Source organism: Ischnura elegans, chromosome 2 (assembly GCF_921293095.1).
Source record: "Ischnura elegans chromosome 2, ioIscEleg1.1, whole genome shotgun sequence".
NCBI lineage: Eukaryota > Metazoa > Arthropoda > Insecta > Odonata > Coenagrionidae > Ischnura > Ischnura elegans.
In genome coordinates this window covers 66,371,210-66,392,456 of record NC_060247.1, presented here as the reverse complement: position 1 = coordinate 66,392,456, position 21,247 = coordinate 66,371,210, and the positions used below count along the sequence as shown (strand labels likewise).

At 41.8% G+C, this 21,247-nt stretch overlaps 1 protein-coding gene across 1 annotated transcript; it reads right to left on the bottom strand.

Moving 5' to 3' along the window:
• Positions 1-2,118: 2,118 nt before the first annotated feature.
• LOC124153175 lies at positions 2,119-2,796 on the bottom strand. The gene has a single exon (XM_046526276.1). The coding sequence runs from the start codon at positions 2,794-2,796 to the stop codon at positions 2,119-2,121; it is 678 nt and encodes a 225-aa protein (XP_046382232.1).
• Between the last annotated feature and the right edge of the window lie 18,451 nt (positions 2,797-21,247).

Below are 21,247 nucleotides of genomic sequence, written 5' to 3'. Positions count from 1 at the left end.
TGTTAAGTACCGCGAAGCGCGAAGACGAAATAATCTAGGGGGAGACCTAAAAACCCTTTTAGGAGACCACCCTACCAACTTAATCTGTACATTTCGGTTTCTCAGAGAAATAAACATTTTTAATAAAATCTAATTATGCACACTTTCAACGAAGACATCAGATTCAGTAGATTACTTAATACATAACTTTTGTAATTAAATCGCACAGTAGTGGTGCAAAATGACCTTGCCGTCGACGCACCCTAAATCCAAATACTACTACTACTCCAAATACTACTACTCTTTACAATCCATTTCTGGCTTCTCACCCATGCATCCAGTTGCTCAACACATTCATTCCACGCTGCTGACTCTCATGAGCAAGGGAATAAGTGTTTGTTTTATTTGGGTTCCGGGACATGCGGGGATACATGGAAACGAAAAAGCAGATTTGTTGGCCAAGGAAGCTCTTACTAATGAAGAGATTACATCAACGCTAGTTCCGTACGAAGACCTAAAAGTGTCACTGAAAATGTTGTACTTGAACAGTGGAGGGAGTCGTGGAGGACTTTGAATGACAATAAACTGCGAAGCATCAAACGTACGACGTCAGCTTGGTCTTCCTCTACCAGGATCAATCGAAGGGAGGAAGTAGTTATCACTCGTTTGAGGTTAGGGCCTTGCCCTCTGACTCATGGCTTTCTTTTTACCGAAGAGAAGCAAGCTCCTCAATGTGATGAGTGTAGGTGCCCTTTAAGTATCCGACATATCTTGACCGACTGCGACAAATACCGTGATGCGCGGACACGGTTCAATATAGATGGGGACCTAGAATCTATTCTAGGAGACCACCCCCACCAATTTAAGTAGTACAATTTTGTTTCTCAAGGAAATAGGTCTATTTATTACAAATTTAAAGGTCCCCCCATATTTTATGTTAGCAAATTGCGTAGTAAAGATCTATTTATAATGCGTCTTGAATCAAACGATTGAGTGGTGGTGCAAAATGACCCTGCCGTCGACGCACCCTTTCGCTCAATTCTACTACTGTTAAGCATGTCTGTGACATCGTAGTAGTTTGGGGACTACGAGGTACCTGGCCACCCAGAAAAAAATTGTGGGGGGATGTCGGGGCCCGATGTTTGTTTAGATTTTGTTATTTTCAAACATGGCTGTATCTGGAGGGATCCTGTCCCCTCCAAAGGTTTCGTAGTACCTCTAAATTATCTGTGAGGCGGGGAAAAATACGGGCAGTCCCCTCGGATTTCTATGGGGACAGGAAACCCAGTGACCCAGTAGCTACTCTGCTGTTGCAGACATACATTGAAAGAACTTAATCAGAGCTAAGGGGGCTGGCCCCCAGATTTTCTAGCGGGACTATGGTTCTCCAGGGGGGGCAGGACCCTCTAACTATTACTGTGCTTGAATATAACTCAGTCTAAGGGGGGCCTGCTACCGCCCGAAAATTTTTTATGGGGGGCTTGGTTCCCCCATGACCCCTTAGTTACTCCGATGTCGCTCACAAGCTTTAACATATTTAAATTTATAACAGAGAAGTACGGGTGCCCCACCCCCCAGATTTTCTAGTAGCACTAATGGCAGATATTAATTGCTTCATTTCTGATCATACACAATTTTTTAAGATATCTTTGTTTTCTAAACCAATGGAATACAAATCGTGGTGATGAAAAAGTCCAAAATTAAGATTGGCAGTGAGAAAACCATAAGTGGCAATAATAATGTCATTAGCTGCTGACAAATTATAACTAGTTTTAGGGCGATTTTCTCGAAGGAGTCTTTGGGGGAAAATAGAGAGATCGGAGCCAGTGTCTATTAAATAACGGCGCTGCATGTTCCGATCTTTAACAAACAAGCGTTGCGGCGACTTGTTTAGGCAGTCCAACGACGCCGCTACGGATGGCTGCCGGGGGCGTTTGGGGAAAACTCACACGGGGTGGTGCACTTCCTTGCCTCGGTGCCGTAACGTCTATGATACCAGCAAATGCCTTCGGTGGTTGGCCTTGGTTGTTGTGAAGGGGATATATGCCGAAAGACATTTTCTTTGGAAGGACGACTTCGACTCCTAAATCTTGATTGCTCGTGGCCTAGCTTTTCAATTTTGGCAGTTAGGGCATTCACTTATTGAGACAGTTCATCAAGGCGCTTATTCATATCAGTGGTACAGGTACTCACAGTAGCTACTTGTGGTGCAGGGATCACTTCGAAAACCTTATCTGCCAGGTCGGCGATGACATCCAGGGGAAGATTTTGCTGCGTAGCAATTATCGTCTGGATGGTGCTGGGCAGGCGTCCGCTCCATAAGGTCCTTAGAAGGGTGTCCGGTATGGTCTCCGTTCCAACCAAACCACGCATGTAGCGCAGGAACTGCGATGGTTTGCGATCACCTATTTCCGCTTGCGTGAGTAGCTGGCGTATTCGCTCCTCCCGTGATGCAGATATGCGAGAAACTAACTCCGTTTTAAGTTTCTTGAACTTGCCTTCAGCCGGAGGATTTGTAATTATGTCGGATATTTCAGCCGCGTACCGAGGTTCAAGTTGAGAAATAATAATATTAAATTTGCTAACGTCTGACGTGATGCGGTGAAGTGCGAATTGACTTTCCACTTGCGCGATCCAAAGACTTGGATTATCCGACCAAAAGGGCGGAAGGCGAACGACCACGCGATCTACATGAGCGAAGCTTTGTTCTGGAAACGGTTGTTGCTGCTGTATATGAAGTTGCAACTGCTGTTGGAGGGCTTCGCACTGTTGCTGCAGGAGTAGATTTTTCGTGCGGATATCTTCCTCGTCAGCCATCGTGCGCTTCGTCGGGGTCACCACTTTGCGGAGGTAAGGTAAGATTTCTCGGGGAATGACACGCGTAGCTCGGTTGAAGAAACACACTGAACTTTATTCTCACAATTTTGGGGTATATATACAAGTTCGCGCCGACCTTGCGGCGTCTCGAATGTTCTATGAAATGCATTCCGCGTCAACTAGCGCCAATACGTCGAGTCGCCCGGCCAAGGGCGCCACAATGGTATACTTTGTTTACTACTGATTAGTACATACTATTATATCTTTAGAAAAATCTTCTCGGGATTGCGCGCGGGTTATATTATTTAAGAGCGCCGACGTTTCGGGTACCGACTCGCTACCCATTCTCACGGCTACTGATAGAAAATTCGAAAATATTAATGTAATAATATTATTTACTCAAAGAAACCAATAAAAAATGTGCATTGTACTTTGAGTAGCTATGTCACATACATATAAACTTAAAAAAAAATTTGTAATACTAATTATAAGGAAAAAATGAAGTTTATAACATAAGAACTTTATGCAATGAAATAAAAATATGAATAAACCTATACAATAAACGCAAATAAATAACATACACATATAAACACATATACATATAAACACATATAAAAACAACTGTGTGTAATAGATACAGAAATAAATATTACGTCCCAAAAATCATCATCGATGGACCCCAGAAAAATTAGCTGATTTATGTTATCAGGTGTGAGTCGTCTTCTGTGGTCACTGCTTAAAAGGTTAAGTAGAGAAACCACCCTTTCAGACGCAACTGAAGCACCTACTATTGTTAAGTACTTCATTGCGACCTCATACATTCCCGGGAAGGCATTTCTCCTATCCTTCCAGAATTGTATGGGATTCAATGACCTACTCAATAAGGGTTGGTTCAGGCATAATTTAAATTCTGTTGGTAAGCTCCCATCTTAGGGATCAGGAATCCCATGAAAACTTTCTGCTGCCAAGGTATCATGTACTGACGAAAGGTCGTGTGTATTTTGCTGGTTGGTAACTATGGGGGACTAAGGGACCCCTGATTTCTCAGTGCGGCCTTAATTTCATCCCTTAATTGAGTCACTGCTTTTGCAGCATTAATTGGTGATTTAAAATGTATTTTCTGGAAACGGGGGTCTAAGATAGTGGCTGCAGCTAAAAGAGGGTTTTCCTCAAGGGGATCCAATCTTTTTTCAATTTGTTCTCTCAATTTCTGCAGGAGCTCACCTGCCACAGAATTATTTACATTAATTTTTGACGGTGCAATGCGTATACAATTGCACATTGGAATGACCAGGCTACCACTGATGTACTTATCTCCTGATATCTGTTTAGTGGAGGCCTCAATAGGTGCTAAAACCTTTACAACATCTCCCATAATATCTAACTCCTCAGCCGTTGGCATAGGGGGAGCATCCTTGTGGGATGGGGAGAGGAGTATTTTACCCACTATCGGTGCATCGGTAATGCAAATCTCTCTATACAGTAAAATGTGGAGTTCCACCTGGTGGGAACCTCCTGCTTTAAATATAGGTAAGTGCCCTCACTCTTTCCCTCCTTCTTCTGCTCCTCTCTTAAGTAGTCTTGGGCCACATTACTGTGCTTAAAGTAAGCCACAATTCTTTTAATTTTTTCAATGACTTTCACCACTTCTTTCTTAGCTCCCAGAGCTTTAGTCACGACCAGGTTATGTGCCTGGCAGGACACATGTGCCACCCGATCGGGAACTAGTAGCCTTGTAGCCCCAACAATATTATATGCATTATCAGTGGTTAAACTAACAATTTTTTTTCATCAATGCTCCACTCGGACAACAGATCCTCCAGATCACAGCACATATTGAATGCGGTGTGGTGTGGAGTAAGTTGCCTTATCCCAAAAATCATGGATACCATAGTGAAGCTCTGTTCATCTGTAATGAAAAGTTAATCGTGCCACAGTTTCAATACAAATGTAAAAGTTCACAGTATAGAAATTTTGATTAGAAGAGTAAGAGATGATTAAGCCTTGTTTATATGGATCCAATGACTATAGTTCTAGTTACTAATATAATTCCCTCTATTTGTAAAAATTCATTTATCTCAACGACTCAACATTTATTTATCACTATAATTCACCGCGATATTGTAGATTATAGTAATTTTGGCTTAATGTAGTGTCCAGTCAATACGATGAAGCTTTTTGTTGAGTTCATAACAGTTGCTGCATCCGTAGTGAAGGAAACCCTCTCACACATTGCACTGCCTTGCGGACAATGCTGTGGAGGGCTTCATATTTTTGTGACAGCATCCTCGTAATCTATAATATGGAAAAATAGAGTGTATTAGTGTGACATAAATACTACTAAATTTTACCATTTTCTATGCGAAAGCATGTTTATCTGATCAATAATATTATCTTCAGACCCTTTAGTAACAATTGACCCTTTCCAATTATTTTCTTGTCATTCCAAGATTCCATGTGACTCAAGAATGGGGGAAGAATTTGGGGGGAATTGGGGGAAAAGAAACCGTATAAAATTTGAAAATTTATTGTTTTTCTTTCGCTAAATACAGCGCGTTACATTAAAAAAAATGAAATTTTGCGTAAAATATCGCGGTAACAGCTAAAAACTAAGAAATTTCGCGAATAAAAGTTATTCGCTAAAATTTCAGTGTTAATACCCATTAGTATGAAAAGGAACTGAATAACTGTTTTTTTCCCAATGTACATGGCATGCAATCGCTCAAAGTATGTGTAACACAAAGGATTTACCGTTTTTCTGCTTGGAGGAGTATACATTGGCACTGCTGTCCTTAGGAATTTCTTCATCACTTTTTTTTCCGTGCAGTTTAATGGTAGCACATCCTTACAAATCATATAAATCAATGACTGCGTGATCGCTACATCTTTCGTACCTCCAACTGTGGATGAAAGCAATAACATCAAGTTTAGTTGTATTAATACCATAATAATAGCATTTCACCTACCAAAATTCTATGCTTAAAATAACTATTACCTCAATAACTCTTTCGGAACCTCCCCAATGTGAGGATTGTAAGTGTCCTTAAGTATTAGACACATCATGCTAGATTTTGTTAAGTACCGCGAAGCGCGAAGACGAAATAATCTAGGGGAGACCTAAAAACCCTTTTAGGAGACCTAAAAACCCTTTTAGGAGACCTAAAAACCCTTTTAGGAGACCACTCTACCAACTTAATCTGTACATTTCGGTTTCTCAGAGAAATAAACATTTTTAATAAAGTCTAATTATGTACACTTTGAACGAAGACATCAGATGCAGTGAACTACTTTATACATAACTTTTGTAATTAAATCACACAGTAGTGGTTCAAAATGACCTAGCCGTCGACGCACCCTAAATCCAAATACTACTGCTACTACTACAATAACTCTTTCGTTTTTCAAAAACCTTCTCCAAGGTTGGCTGTTTTTTTTTTATACAGCCCCTGAAGGCATAGACTCCATCGATGACATATCGCTGACAGCCATGAAATTTGCCCCCGAGGAGCATGGTACCACCACCTCGCGGGGATCGTCGGGCCGATCTTCATTTTCCACTTCCATCGGTCCAGGAAGTGGCACGACCTTTAAAAAATGAGATTTTATGTATCTAGAGGGAAAACAAAAATTTCTACACGAATTTACTCACGCAGAAAAAAAAATATTTACCTCTGTGAGAGAGTCATACACATCTTCCCGGGAGGTGCTAGGGCCGTCTCCGCTTCGAGTATTTCCGCCCCTGCCGCCTCCACCTGCGGTTTTTTTGCTCTTCTGCAGTAATGCTTTTTTAGCAGGTGAGATCGCAAATTTGTGGTGCCACCGCCGGATTTGTAATCTTTGCCGCAGTTTACAATTAGAAGTCGTTGCATTTTTTCTAGTGAAGAATATCCACACATCGCTCTTGTTAGGATTCATTTCACAGGTTATTCACGTCGCAAAAGAGGCGATAGCGGAACCAAGAGCGACTGACCGTGACCAGGCGTTGCAGGCCCGTCACACAATGGTTCCCAGACGATGCATTGTTGGACAGAAGTCTAGAAATGATTGATTGATTGTTTAATTGTTTACGGAGAGTTTTCTATGCGGAGGAATCCAATTTTATCATTTTCAGATCCTTCAGAAGTCGAGTTTTAACATTTTTTAAAAAAATTATGCATGTTTTATTTTGAAAAAATAATTAAAAAGTTTTATACATGTGCAAGCTTCCTTCGATAATTTTCTGTTAAATTTTTTAAACGGGTTTTGTGGCATTAATATTTTTGAAAAAAAATAACCATTGGATTTTATCATTTTTATATTTAAAATGCTCAATTTTTAATAAAGACATAATGATCACAGCTCATTTACATCATTATCATAAATTGATTTCACAAGTTACGTCGGGAAAATATTTCACTTTGAAAGCAGTAAAATCTTTAGGTAGTTGCTAAAAGTATGAATTTACAAGTAGTTGATACATATATAAAAACTAATGCTTATAAATTTTTAATATTATGAGTGTTATCTAAATTATTCCTTTGTCATCATAATTATTTATTTCATTTTGCATTTCAAACATCTCCGAGTCATCTGGAGGAGGCTGTAGTAGCATTAATACCTCCTTAGGTATGCTCCTATTTTTCCTTGTAGGCGTTTCGTGTAAGCTGGATATTAAAGGATCGGATGATAATAGAAGCATATGCAGTAAGTCTCCATTGCATGCTTTTCGAGATATTTTGCGTTGTTCAATTCTCTGTATCGTCTACAGTCCTTGTGTCGAGCCTCTATTGATTCTTCAGAAAATTGTCCGATCAGGAAGGGTGCGGTTTTAATAATGTCCGATCAGTGAATTAGAATTTTGTGAAGGGACGCAGGCATGTTATACCATTTGTACTAGGAACAAAACATATTGGTCGCCTCTAAAGAATACTCTCCCAACGATTTTACATTTATTTCATAGGGACTTGAAGAAAGTGCTTCATCTGGAGTGAATGCTCACTTTTATCATAGTTCGACGAGGACTTACAAAAGAAGATCAGCTTGTCGATGTAATCTTAGAGGAATATAGAGTTATTACTCTGTGGCATTTACCAGTGTACTTTTAGTTTTCCAATCAGTAATAATGAAAGACTAAGGGTGCGCGCGGCACACTAGTCTACGCGAAATGTGATGACTTTTTTGTTTTTTCAAAGTGTATGGTACCGAATAATGATTGTCTTGTGTAATATTTCTAAACCTGCCGCGTGAACGGCGGTGAAATATACAAGAATTGCCATGAGAAAAAATTCCCCTGGACTGGGAATCGAACCACGGACCTTTGGCTTTCGATTAAATAAGCTTTTATTGCTTAATTTTTGATACAAAACAGATATATAATACATCTAGTGGGAACAATTTCAAACGTATTAGTATCACATACAAGTATATAAAAGTACAACATTATAAACATTAAAAATTTTGATCTCAATCATTTAAATATGCTTTTCTATGCGTGTCTTAGACATTTTCATTCAAATAAAAATTTGGAGGTAAACATAAGCAAAGAGCATAAACAACAGATTATTATTCTTTTATCAAATTTTCCAAAAAAAAGCATAGGTAAAAATGACCGGCGGGGCTCGGTAACGAACGTCCGATCCTCGGCACAGAGGCCAACCCTTCGTATGGGACCTGCTCATACGTCCATTTCTACCTCAGCACAGATTTTTTAAAGCATATATTTATACAGAAATTTTTATGTATATGTATAAAATGGAATGTAAAAATAAGCAAACATTAATTACAAAGGATTATTTTACATAAAATTTGAGAGAATACAATACGGGAAAATATTTCCCAAGCAGATGTCATTTCCGTATTAAAAAACATTCAACAGCCATTCTTTCTGCTCTTTCGTTGTATTGCTTTTTTTGTTTAAATATATATATTTTTTAATTAAATTAGATCTGATGTCTCCTCTATTAATTTTGTTAAAAACATATGTGCTTATTAGTTCTGATAAAATGTGTGCCTTCGTGCTTGGGAAGAGTTGGAAATTTAATTTCAGTAGATCCTTATAGTTAACACTTCCCGATCCGAAGGTGTCAAATTCTTTAAAAATGTTTATTATGGTTTCCCAAAATACGTCATGGTTGCAACCCAGAACTGTGTGCGTCATGTCCTCCTGCCTCCCACACTCCGGGCACTCGTCCTCTGTTCGTAAACCCAGTTTCCTTCTCATTGTATTAGACACGATGCATTCCGAACATATGACGAACATAACGTCTGCCTCCTTCGCACTACTCCCCAGCCTGGAATAGTTTTCCCAAGTTTTGTTTACCCTAATGTGTGGAGTCGCTTTCAGCTCGTCCTTGAGCACGCTCTCATATTATTATTTTTTTTATTATTATAATTAAAATTGTTACAAGTAGGCATTTAGCCTGGTGGTAACATGTACTTATGATGGAAAAAAAACAATAGAAAACACTGAAAAAAACAATAGAAAAATTGAAAAAACAATAGAAAACATTTGAAAGAACAATAGAAAACATTATACAAAGCCCTTGGTCCCTACTTCTACAGCCGCCTTTTAAAACTATGTAAATTTTTCGGGAAGGACTCAAATAGTTCTGCTGGTAGGTCGTTCCAGTCCCTTATGGTCCTATTTAAGAAGGAGAACTGCTTCGCATTTGTCCTTCGTGATCGGCACTTTATCTTGAACTGGTGATCGTTTTTACCAACAAAGCTGGGTTTTGATATGTCCTTCCCAAATTCTTTCCATGCTTTTTCCCCACTCATAATTTTAAACATGCCACATAGCCTGCTTCTTTTCCTCCTCTCTTGTAAACTCTCCCACCTTAGAACTCCGAGCATTTCTGAAACACTTTCCGTTTTTTTATGCTTTCCCAAAACATACCTAGCAGCTTTTCTCTGCACCTTCTCCAATTTCTTGACCTCTCCTTTGAAATGAGGGTCCCAAACAAGAGATGCGTACTCTAAAGTGGGTCGTACTAGAGTTGTATAGGCCATTTCTTTCGTGGCTCTGGTGCTTCCTCTGAGGTTTCTCATCACCCAGTGCAATACTTTAAAAGATTTTTTGGTCGTGTGCTCGACGTTTAAACCCCATCCCAAATTCTTTGATAAATGGACTCCTAAATATTTAAAGCTGTTAGATTTTGGAATTAAACTACCCGAAAATTCATAATTTCTACTTACGCATTTCCTTCTTTTGCTGAAGTTAACATATTTGCATTTATTTGGATTTATTTCCATCCCGTTACTAGATAATATCTGCTTAGTAGTTTGCAGGCTGTCGTTATGTGAGTATTTGCTTTTGAAAATATTTGCTTCGTGTAAAATTTGGTTGAAGTACCTTAGTCCCCTTGCTTTCTCCATGGAATTTACTAATAAACGTTTTCTTTCGTTGTTATTTGAGTGTAAAATCTTAGCGATATTTTTCACTGTTATAATGCGTGCCTTGATTTTAGTGTTAATAAGGTTTAGCCCCCTCTTTCTCGCGTTCCTTTGCCGCAATCGCCTCCGCTCCAGTTAAGAAGTGCACCATTTCTACACAGACGGAACCTGAAAAGCAGATAGATGTATTAAAAAAAAACGAATGCGAGTAACAGTAGCAACAATAAAAAAAACACCCCTAACACCTCCGTAGTGTCTCCCAAAAATACAGCAAAGAAAACCACCAGAAAACCTGACCAGCGAGAGAAAACTCCCTCTCCTGGTCCCTCCGGCAAAGGTATGAACCGATGCAGGAGGACATAGACGAAGATCTCTGTATTTCGGACACAGAGATCGAAAAAGTCAGGAATAAGGGAAGGAAAAGTCGCTTGAAGCGATGATTCCACAGATTTCCGGGCTAATGCTGCTCCAAGTTTAAATATTTACATCTTTTTTTTTGTTTTTATCTTTCACCCTTTTTAAACCTTTTGATGGCTTTTATATTACAATGGAATTGTAATGGATTTTATCGGCTTAAGGAGGAGCTGGCTGTTTTAATAAATGATTTTAACCCTTCATGTATATGTCTACAAGAAACGCATTTTAAATCGACAGACAAGGGAATTTTAAAGGGATATAGTGTGACTAGGTTGGATGACTTGAGTGGGCGAAGAGCCCAAGGTGGTGTAGCAATAGCGGTCCGGGATACCCTACACACCTCCCGTGTGCGGCTAACCACCCCATTCCGGGCTGTGGCCGTCACCGTCCATGCACCCATGGAGGTAACGCTGTGCAACGTGTACCTCCCGGAAGATCCTCCGGTAAATGACAATAACCTTCAAGCCCTCATACGTCAATTGCCGCGACCCTATATTTTATTGGGTGACTTAAACGCTCATGATCCTCTGTGGGGCGGCCCTTCTGCCCAACGCAACAGAAGGGGACGGATTTTAAGCAGCTTTTTCCGAGATTTTAACCTCTTTTTATTGAACAATGGCGAGAGGACACGCTTTAACTCCTTTAACGGAGAATATTCCTCCATTGATTTGTGCTTATGCACGAGCAGCATTTTTACAAGACTGAAACTGTCTGTCCATACGGATCTCTGTGGTAGTGACCGCTTCCCGATTTTAATCAAATCTGACGAGATTAACAATACGAATTTTATCCGCGAGGGCAACTGGATTGTCCACAAAGCCGACTGGTCTGTTTTTAAAAATTCTTTTAATTTCACGTACGATGCTCTTCGGGGCGGAACAAAGAACGTTGAGGTGCTAACCGCTAGCATAGTGGACGCAGCGAAACTTAGTGTCTCCTTATCTAAGGGCGCAATCCGTCGACCAGCGGTACCATGGTGGAATGAGGAATGCGCCGAAGCTATTAAGAAACGGAAACGTGCCCTCCGTATTTTTAATAAGTTTCCAACTGCCTCTAATCTTGCCTCATTTCGACGACTCAGAGCAAAGGCTCGACTAATTATAAAGGAGTCAAAGAAGGCCTCCTGGATAAATTATGTATCCTCCATCAACAACAGGACTCCACTAACTCAGGTCTGGAACAAGGTGAGGGCTATATCGGGAGCACGGCATGTTCACGGCGTTTCGTGCCTTGTATTTCAAGGTGTGACATTTCACACACCGAAGGAGATATGCGACGTTCTCGGGGAAGCGTTTGCCAAGACCAGCAGCGACGAGAACTACTCAGCAAACTTCCTGTCTATTAGGGCACGCTCCCCACACTTGAACTTCACCGAATCGCACGCAGCAGCCGGATACAATGATCTTTTTTCCTTATGGGAACTGAAGTCCGCCATAGCGGATTCCAAAGACACCGCGCCAGGAGTGGACGGTGTCCTAAACATATTTCTTCGGAATATACCGGAGAACGCGTTGATGGATATTCTCCATACCCTCAATCAAATTTGGGTTGAGGGAATCTTCCCTACAGCGTGGCGGGAATCCGTAGTTGTCCCTATCCCCAAACAAGGAAAGGATAAAACAGACCCAAATAATTATAGGCCAATATCCTTGACCAGTTGTCTATGCAAGACCATGGAAAGAATGGTGAACCGTCGGCTCGTTTGGTGGTTGGAGCGTCGGAACCTTCTTTCCAATATCCAGTGCGGTTTCAGGCGAGGTAGATCCACCACAGACCACCTCGTGAGAACCGAAAATTTTATCCAGGAGGCTTTCCTTCTGGGCCAGCATGTCATAGCCGTGTTCTTCGATCTGGAGAAGGCGTATGACCGAGTCTGGCGCCAGAAGATTCTGAATACGTTACATGAGTGGGGCCTATGAGGAAATCTCCCAATTTTTATCAAAAATTTTTTAGCAGACCGTGTTTTTAAAGTAAGAATAGGTAATCATTTATCCGGACCTTTTACACAACATAATGGGGTACCACAAGGCTCTGTACTCAGCGTCACACTCTTCGCTACTGCGATAAATGACGTTACAGAATGCGTCAGAACACCAGTGATGGGCTCCTTATTCGTGGACGACTTGGCCATTTTCTGTCGATCATCCACAATTGCCAGTGCCGCACGGGTCATCCAGCTGACCCTTAACAGACTTGGGGAATGGTCGAATCGAAGTGGATTTCGTTTTTCCGTTGAAAAAACGAAATGTGTCCACTTCCATCGTAAGCGGGCACAAGTTCCTCCACCAGAACTTCGCCTGACCGGCCGAATTCTACCTTATACGGATTCAGCCCGCTTTCTGGGTTTGATTTTTGACCGCCGCCTTAATTGGCGTGAGCACATTGAAAGTTTTGTTTGTGTGTTTTTGCACATGTTTGAAAGTGTTAAATATCCTGCGATATCTATGTAATTACTCGTGGGGTGCCGATCGCTCCACGATGCTTTTATTGTATAGAGCATTGGTGCGCTCGAAATTAGACTATGGATGTTTGGTCTACTCCTCGGCCCGTGAAAGCTATTTGAGACCTTTGAACACGGTTCACAATGCGGGGCTTCGATTGGCAACTGGAGCTTTCAGGACTTCTCCGGTCTTGAGTGTTTACTCAGATTCTGGGGAGCCCCCGTTGACTGCACGCCGAAACATCCTCATGTGCAACTATGTTGCTAAAATTCTAACAATGAGAGGGCATCCTAGTTTTAATATTATTTTTAACCCACGCTTTATAAATATTTTTAACAGGCGGCCTAGGGCAACTAGACCCCTAAGTATTACTTTTAATAATTTTATCCTTGACAGTGAGTTTATACTCCCAGAAGTGTACCCCATTGGGAATTCGGAAAATGCACCTTGGCAGGTACCTTTTCCACAAGTCAGCTTTGTGTTCCACAAAAATCGAAAATCTTTGACAACTGCCGCGGAATACCAGCATAGCTTCAAGGAAGTAATGCACCGCCACCCCGACTTCATTCCTGTTTACACGGACGGATCGAAGTCGGAACGTGCGTGCGGGTGTGCAGTGATCTCGTCTCACCATGGAACCCTCAAGGCCAAGCTCAGTCCGCTGTGTAGCGGCTATACGGCAGAACTGTTCGCCATAAAAATGGCTCTGGATGGTATTAAGTGTAGCAACGCGTCCTTTATGGTCTGCAGCGACTCCATGAGCGCCCTGCAGTCCATTTCCAGTTTTTCTCCCAGTCACCCAATCGTCCAGGAAATTCAAAATAGACTACTTTCCCTTGCTCGGAAAAAAGTGAAAATCCGTTTTCTGTGGGTTCCTGGACATGTGGGTATTGCTGGAAATGAGAAGGCCGACTCGGCCGCGAAGGCAGCCAGCGAGGACGACGTTGCTGATTCTGTGCTGGTACCATATGAAGATTTGAAGGCGACCACAAAAAAGATAGCCTTAGAAAAGTGGAAAGAGACTTGGCGCTCTCTTACCGGAAATAAACTGCGCGCAATCAAGTCGGTAATTTCAGCGTGGCCCACGTCTGTCAGGAGGAACCGCAGGGAGGAGGTCGCAATCGCACGATTGAGAATTGGGCACTGCGCTCTCACCCACTCGTACCTCTTCACCGAAGAGAGAATTCCACCCCTATGTGATGTTTGCGACTCTCCCATTACTGTGAGACATCTCCTGACTGAATGTGAGAAATACCGCTCTGTGCGCCATCGGCTGAACATCGGAGGAGACCTAGGGCACATCCTAGGAGACGAGCCTGATAGTGTCAGCCGAGTGATAAAGTTTTTAATAGAGACCGGGCTAATTAACAGTGTTTAAATTCCAACCTTCTCATAATTTGACAACCCCTTTTATTTCAAAACTTTTATGAATGTTTAAATGTTTTTTTAATGCATCTTTTAAAATTTTTGTTTTTATAGATTGTCTGTGGTGCAAATGACCTTAGTTGTCGAGGCACCCTAAACACAAATACTACTACTACCATTCCCTTGGGGCAAGCTTCTCCACCTCCCGTCGGAAAATTTCTTTTTTGAGTTCTTTTATTTCGGCATTTACTCTGGGCGACCTGTTCTCTGTGTCTATTAGGTGTTGGAGTACCTCTCGATAGAAAGCTATTGTTTCGTTTTTCTCCCTGTAATATTCGCTTGTTAGTTTTTTTAATTTCCTTATGATACCCGTTTTAAAGATTTTTTCCCACCAAAGTAAAGTATCATTCTCGCTGAGAGCGTGATTTGAGAGTCGTAATATTTCGGTTTCAATATTTTTACACATTGTTACGTCTTTTAATAGGTTAGTATCTAAACGCCAAATTTTTTTTCTCCTTATTGTTTACATTCCGTGCATCAAAGTCCATTTTAATTTTAATATGAATGGCATGGTGATCCGAAATAGCTATCGGGGTCGTACTGTATTGTATGAATTCGTTTTTAAGTTTCTTTGATATAAAAATATAGTCAATTCTGTTTTGAGAGTGTGTTCCTATTCTTGTAAATTGTATTTTGTTTTGTACTGTATTTTTCCCGGTATCTATTGCGTTTATATTGCTAACTAAGGTTTTCAGTGTCTTGTTTATTCGGTATCTTATTTTCGTATTATTTGCCCCGCTGTCCTCCCTTCTGTAAATAGCGTTAAAATCTCCCCCCATTATCGCCTTGTCCTTGAAGAGGCAGGCGTAAGGCAAAATTTCGCTTGCCAGGAACTCTCGCCTTTCTTCGCTTTTTTCATGTCCTGAAGGGGCATATACGTTAACAAAGTGTGTGTCTCCGATTTGCAACGCAGTTATTCTCCCGGAGGCATGACGACGAACATTCTTAACGTTTAAAAACTTTTTTGTTAAAATTGCTGTACCTAATGAGGAGTCATCAGTATTGCCAAAAATGCTGTAATTTTTGCTCTGCCAAGCAGGTGATTCTTTATATTCTTGAATAAAAATGACATCTGCTTTTAAATCATTGTGCATAAAAATTTTAATAACATTGATTTTTAAGGCATTCGTGATTCCGGCCACATTCAGTGACGCTACCGTGATATCTCGCTTATTTGAAGAGGTACTCATTGTACTCATCGTTGGTTTTTTTGGAAGGAAGTAAAAATTTCTCTGTTACGTTGTTGAAACAAACGAAGGGCGTTTGCATGCGAAATTCGTATCATAAGAAGGGGGTCCAAAAGGGGAAAAAAGTTAAATTTAAATGGCGAGGTTCGGAAATAGAGTCCGGCCCTCGACATCGTTCATATAGACCAACTCTGAGTTTAATACCTCCGTATTCTTTACATAAGGCAAGGGTTAGTAGACATTTTATATTCATGGTAATAACTGAAGCAAGATAAGTGCTATTCAAATCATTTAACATTAACTTTACAAAAACTTTAAAGGATTTAGTAATCATTTTACTTACTTGATTTTTTTGTTCCCTTTGCGCTCACCCTCCTGGATTCTGATGCCCCGGTTCCTAGGCTGTTCGTTCCACCTCTTCTTTTCGATAGGTGAGAGGTCCTTCCCGAATAGCTTTTTCAGTTCCGCAGCTGCAGCTCTGTTCTTGGCCTCATCCTCGGTGAGGTTGAGGGGCGCGCTGCCACTGGAGGCCGCCTCATCCTCCTCCCCTCGCTCAGACCACAATCTGCTTGTACCTGGTAGGGTAAGGAAAGAAGAAGGAGGAAACACTCCACCCCCACAACCCCCCCAACCTCCAGAGACATTTCCTTTCCTCTCAGCACTTTATTTTGGTCATCGCTCACTCCCTCCCTCACTTCCATGATTTCAATAGACTCCACACTGCCTGACATACTCACTCCCTCCCTCACTTCCTTGATTTCAGTAGACCTCACATTGTCTGACAATGAGGCACTTACTCCCTCCCTCACTTCCATGTTTTCGGTAGACCCCACAATACCTGAGGCATTTATAAAATCATTTGTCCCCTCATTCACACCGGTATTTTTGCCAATTTCATCGTTCGGCTCTCCCCGTCACTACGGCTTCTTCCGTGTCCGTCTCAAAGGAAGAAGAAGACCCTTCCTTATCATTTTGTTCGCCTTTGGAGCTTTTATTTCTGTGTGTTCTATTTCTCCTTTTCGACTTCTTCTTTATCCCCCCTCTGAGGCACTCACATGACTCACGTGGTTATTTTGCAAGACTTTGTCCCCACTTTCATCTGGTTTTGGTGTCTCCTCAGCCAATTTGACTCCGTCTTACGCCGGGATATCCATCCCCTCCTCGTCTTCTTCCACCCTCCCAGAATTTTTTAAAGCACTAGCGTATGATGGCCCCGACCTAGTTTCTGGGCATTGCAGCCTTAAGTGCTCCTCACTTCCACACCTTGAGCACGTCAGCTTTTGCCCATCATAGTGGATAACTGCGCGTTCACCACCAATACTTATTACACTAGATATATTTTCCGTAAGTGACATCTTGACGGTTCTAGTGCCCGTCATCGTGCCCTGGTGTTTACCATCACCGCTCCACTTATTCTCTAAATATCCGCAGACTTTGCCGTACTTGCTCAGCGCTGCTTCGACTTCCTCACGTTTTACCTCGAAAGGTAACTGGCACACTTTAACAAAGGTATATCTTTCGGATATTGATTCACACCACCATGAGAACTTTTTGGTGCCTTTGGCCGGGAACTGAAACTTTTCACCCGCTTTCACCATAATTCTTTCAAACGTAGATTCCTGCTTGACTTTCACAAGGAATGACTTCCTTCCTGGACCAAGCTGGATGCCATGAATTTCCTCAGTTTTCAGCCCGAGGTCTCCACCAACTAGTTGGTGGACCTCCAGGACCGAAGGCGTTTCACTAACACTCTCGATGTTTACACGCAGAGTGTTCTTCCTTTCCACCGGCATTTTGCGTCGGCTCGCGCTGCGTTCACCGAAACTAAATGCTAACAGACCGCGTACCCCTGGTACAGGGGTGCGCACACAAAAATTACAATTTTTGCCTTCACTGGAAAAGTAAGTCACTTCACCGGGAACGCAAAACTACGCTCCCGGCGATCAAGCACTCGATCGCCGGGGCAAGAAAACCCGCAGTCGCTGACTCACAACAGAGCTCCGATAAGACGTCCGCTCGCTAGTCGGCTTTCCGGGCCACTGCGCAGACCTCTACGCTATCCAGGTTCTTTAATTCTCATGGCAATTATACCGAGGCTCATGGTACTAGGTGTTGACCTACCTAGTACCATGAGCCTGGCGTCGAAAAATAACCGGTTTTTAATCGGTTAACCTTCTAAAAAACCGGTTATAAATAAAACTGGTTATTTTTGCCCATCCCTAGCGGCGAGCCGACGAGGACGGACACGGACGCGACTACGCTTACGAACCTGGAGTCAAACTCCAGGAGCAAGTGCCCAATCGAAATTAAGGTTAGCGGATGGAATGCACTGAGGTAATTCACGTCCCCACAGACATTGGGCCGTCGGAGTTTCTTTCGGTCTCCGTGGCGAGGTTTTTCCTATCTTTGGGTTCATGTTTGGACTCACTCTTTACCTCCCACCAATACGTGGCTCCCTGGCCGAGTGGGTCTATGCTATATGCAGTATTTCGAAAGAGTCCTGCGAGGGATCGAGTCCGAAATATTCAAACATTTTTCATTTTTAAAATATATTCTTTATACCAACATAATCCATGCAGGTGACTGAAGAAAAAAATCAATACTGAATTATTTAAAGGAGTAAATTTATCTAAATAAATGTAGCCTCCGAGCAAATCCGCATTGCAAAAATCCTGAAATCTCACTAAGTAAATTTAGGAGCGGTAATGCTGGGAAATAACGACAATTCCAAAACGCCTTCTCCAGGGAAAGCGAGTATATATAATTTAATTAGCACTTTCAGAGTAATACCCTCATCCTATACATATTAGCGAGGAAAAGAACCAACCAAAAGTCAATCTACAAAATATCACATTAACTTTGTCGCAATTAATTGTTATAGCGTTATAAACAAGAGTGCTAAAATCTATTATAAATTTCAGGACGCAGACATGCATAAATTGTGCAGCCCATGATAGATAATAAATATACCTCCAAAACTTCAAATTACTTTCTCTCGTGAAATAGCTAATCCGTCGAAGTATATTTTCTTACAATTAACGCAGTAGCCTTTTGATGACTGTTAACGAACGTAAAATATATAAAAGACTGCCGCAACACCACTGCGTGTTTCACTGTGCTGTGCGCCATTGAGGGTATACTCCGCCCACACTCGGAAGGGGGAGGGGTGCTTCGTTGAGGGTAGGAATTATATTATTTTAGTCATTCTCTCAGAGTTGGTGGCGACGGACAACTACTCGCTGGCCCGTGTACCTTTTCATCACCGAGAATTAGGGGAGGATAGGAAAAAGAACTGGGTGAGGAAATGGAAAAAATATTGAAAATAAAATGAACTGAAGATACTCTGGCTCTCGCTGGTGGCCAACCTAATTCATGGGCTGGAGGGGGTAGCTACCTCCCCTCTCCTCCTCCCTCAGCGGCGTCCACGGCAGTCTGCTGTAGTAGCTCAAAAAATAAAAAAAAACGTTGGGCGCTCCCTAGCTCCAGCATTAAAACGTCACAATATGTGTAGAAAATACGTCAATACTTAGTAATGTCACCTTTATTTTTGATGACTAATTGCAGCCTATTTATAAATAGAATTGACTAGATTTTGGAATAGAGCCGGACGCCTGGATAAGTTACCCCAGACTTCCCTCACGTGGGCTTTCAAAGCTTCTTCCTTCTTCTCCTCTCTATTATCCCACTCCCTTACAATTAAACCCCATATATTTTCAATGGGATTTAGGTCCGGAGAATTGGAGGGCCATGCCAATGGCTCCACATTTTGATTCTCCGTGAAGAACCTCTTTGTTAAGACTGCCCAATGAATGGGGCAGTTGTCGTGGATAAAAACAACTTCCTCTCCCTCAGTGACAACCTGGGATGCAAAAGGTATCAAATTGTTCTCCAAAATACGGACATAATCTTGTGAGTTCATCCACTTTGGTGTTTTCGCAAGAGGTCCGGGACCTGCTGCCGTCATCGCCCCCCAAAAACTTAAGCTAACGTGCCCGGGTCTTTGTTTCCGCAAAATATACTGTGGGTGGAACCTGAAAAATTAAATTTTTGATGTATTAGCGCACGAAATAATTAAAATACGCAAATGAAATTACAGTAGATAATATACCTCGAGTTTCGAGGGCGCCATAGTTGAATTCTACCCTGATCGTCGCTCCTAAAAGTTTTCTCGTTGGAAAAAAATACTAAATCCCAGTATGTCTGTGGCATGTCTGAGGAAAGCCTTGCAAATCGAAGTCTATCCTCTATGTGCTGGTCGGTTACTGTTGGTTTTACTGCTGGCTTGAAATTGTGAATACCGCTCTCGTGGAGTCTTCTTCTTATCGTCGAAAGACAGCAATCCACTGCTACTGCTCTCTTCATGGTAGCAGTCCCGCCGACCACCAAAGGCTGGTCCCTGCAGCTTAAACGAATTCGGTTCTCTTGTTCAACAGTAGTGCACCGGGGCCGTCCGCATTTTGGTCTTGATTTAAGCTCTAAATCACCCTCCCCATAGCGCCTTATCCATCTGTACACTGTACTTCTGTCAATTTCTAACTGGCGAGCTATAGCACTAGCTTCCACTCCCGCTTCCACAATCCTACAATTGCTCCTCGTGTAGCCTCGCTCAGCGGCATTCCGAAAGCGTTGAAATCACGAGAATGTTACTGCCCGCAAAATGCGCTGACTTACATGGTTGAGCATTCCCCTGGGGGTGAGTGCTGAGTTTCTGTCTATGATAGCTGCCTCACGCATAGAGCAGTAACGTAAAGGTCTTCCTAGCTGTGCTACGTGTCCGGGGACTCCCGGAGCCGTTGTCAAGTTCGAATGGGATTTCGGCGATGCATGCACTGCTGTAATTGTGCGCCGGCAGTTGTATTCCTCGACGGCAGAGTCTTCAATATTTTTTGTGGCTTACAGGGAATTACGGTAGATATAACTAAGTACTGTCGTTTTATGCATACATATTTCGTCTCATAAACATTTGAAGATTAAAATGGACTTTTTGCTAGAGCAAGAACAAGATTTCTAGGTTTTCTTTCGTTTAAAGCGATCGGCGGCGTGAATGAAAGTCACAATAGTTACGGAAGGCGTAAATTCGGACAATACGGCAGATGAATTGATGCAGAATTATGCATGTCAGACAATTTGATCCATATTCTTCTTGGAACGAGAACCCAAGACGAAAAAATAATAATAAGCCATAAAAATGAAATATTTTGATATAAGCACTACTGAATTGACAATATAATTGCCTGAACTGCTGGAGTACAAGTTATGATGACCATTACCTAATGACTTGCTGAAGTAGTTGATGGTGAAGGCTCACTAATGCCATCTGATGTGGGGTCGGTGACCATTCTTCCAACTGCTGGCGTGATAGACTTGAATTTATGCACGCGAGGCTTCTCAAAGCCCTTAAAAATAAGTATGAAGCCGGATGGAGTTACAAGTAGATGAGGAAGATGAACACCTTAAGTTTTGGAAATACCGGTGAATAGGGTGATTCACATGACTTAAGGATAAAGGAATACTAAAGAGAAAGCTCTTGGAAAACTGGAGAAAAAACTTTTTTTGAAAGTAGTAAGAAAATGGTGCTATAGCTACGTGAAGTAAGTGTTTCAGGGCGAT

What these genes read in the sequence shown, in the direction of transcription:
- LOC124153175 (XM_046526276.1), bottom strand. Translation starts at nt 2,796, where the DNA reads ATGGCTGACGAGGAAGATATCCGCACGAAAAATCTACTCCTGCAGCAA.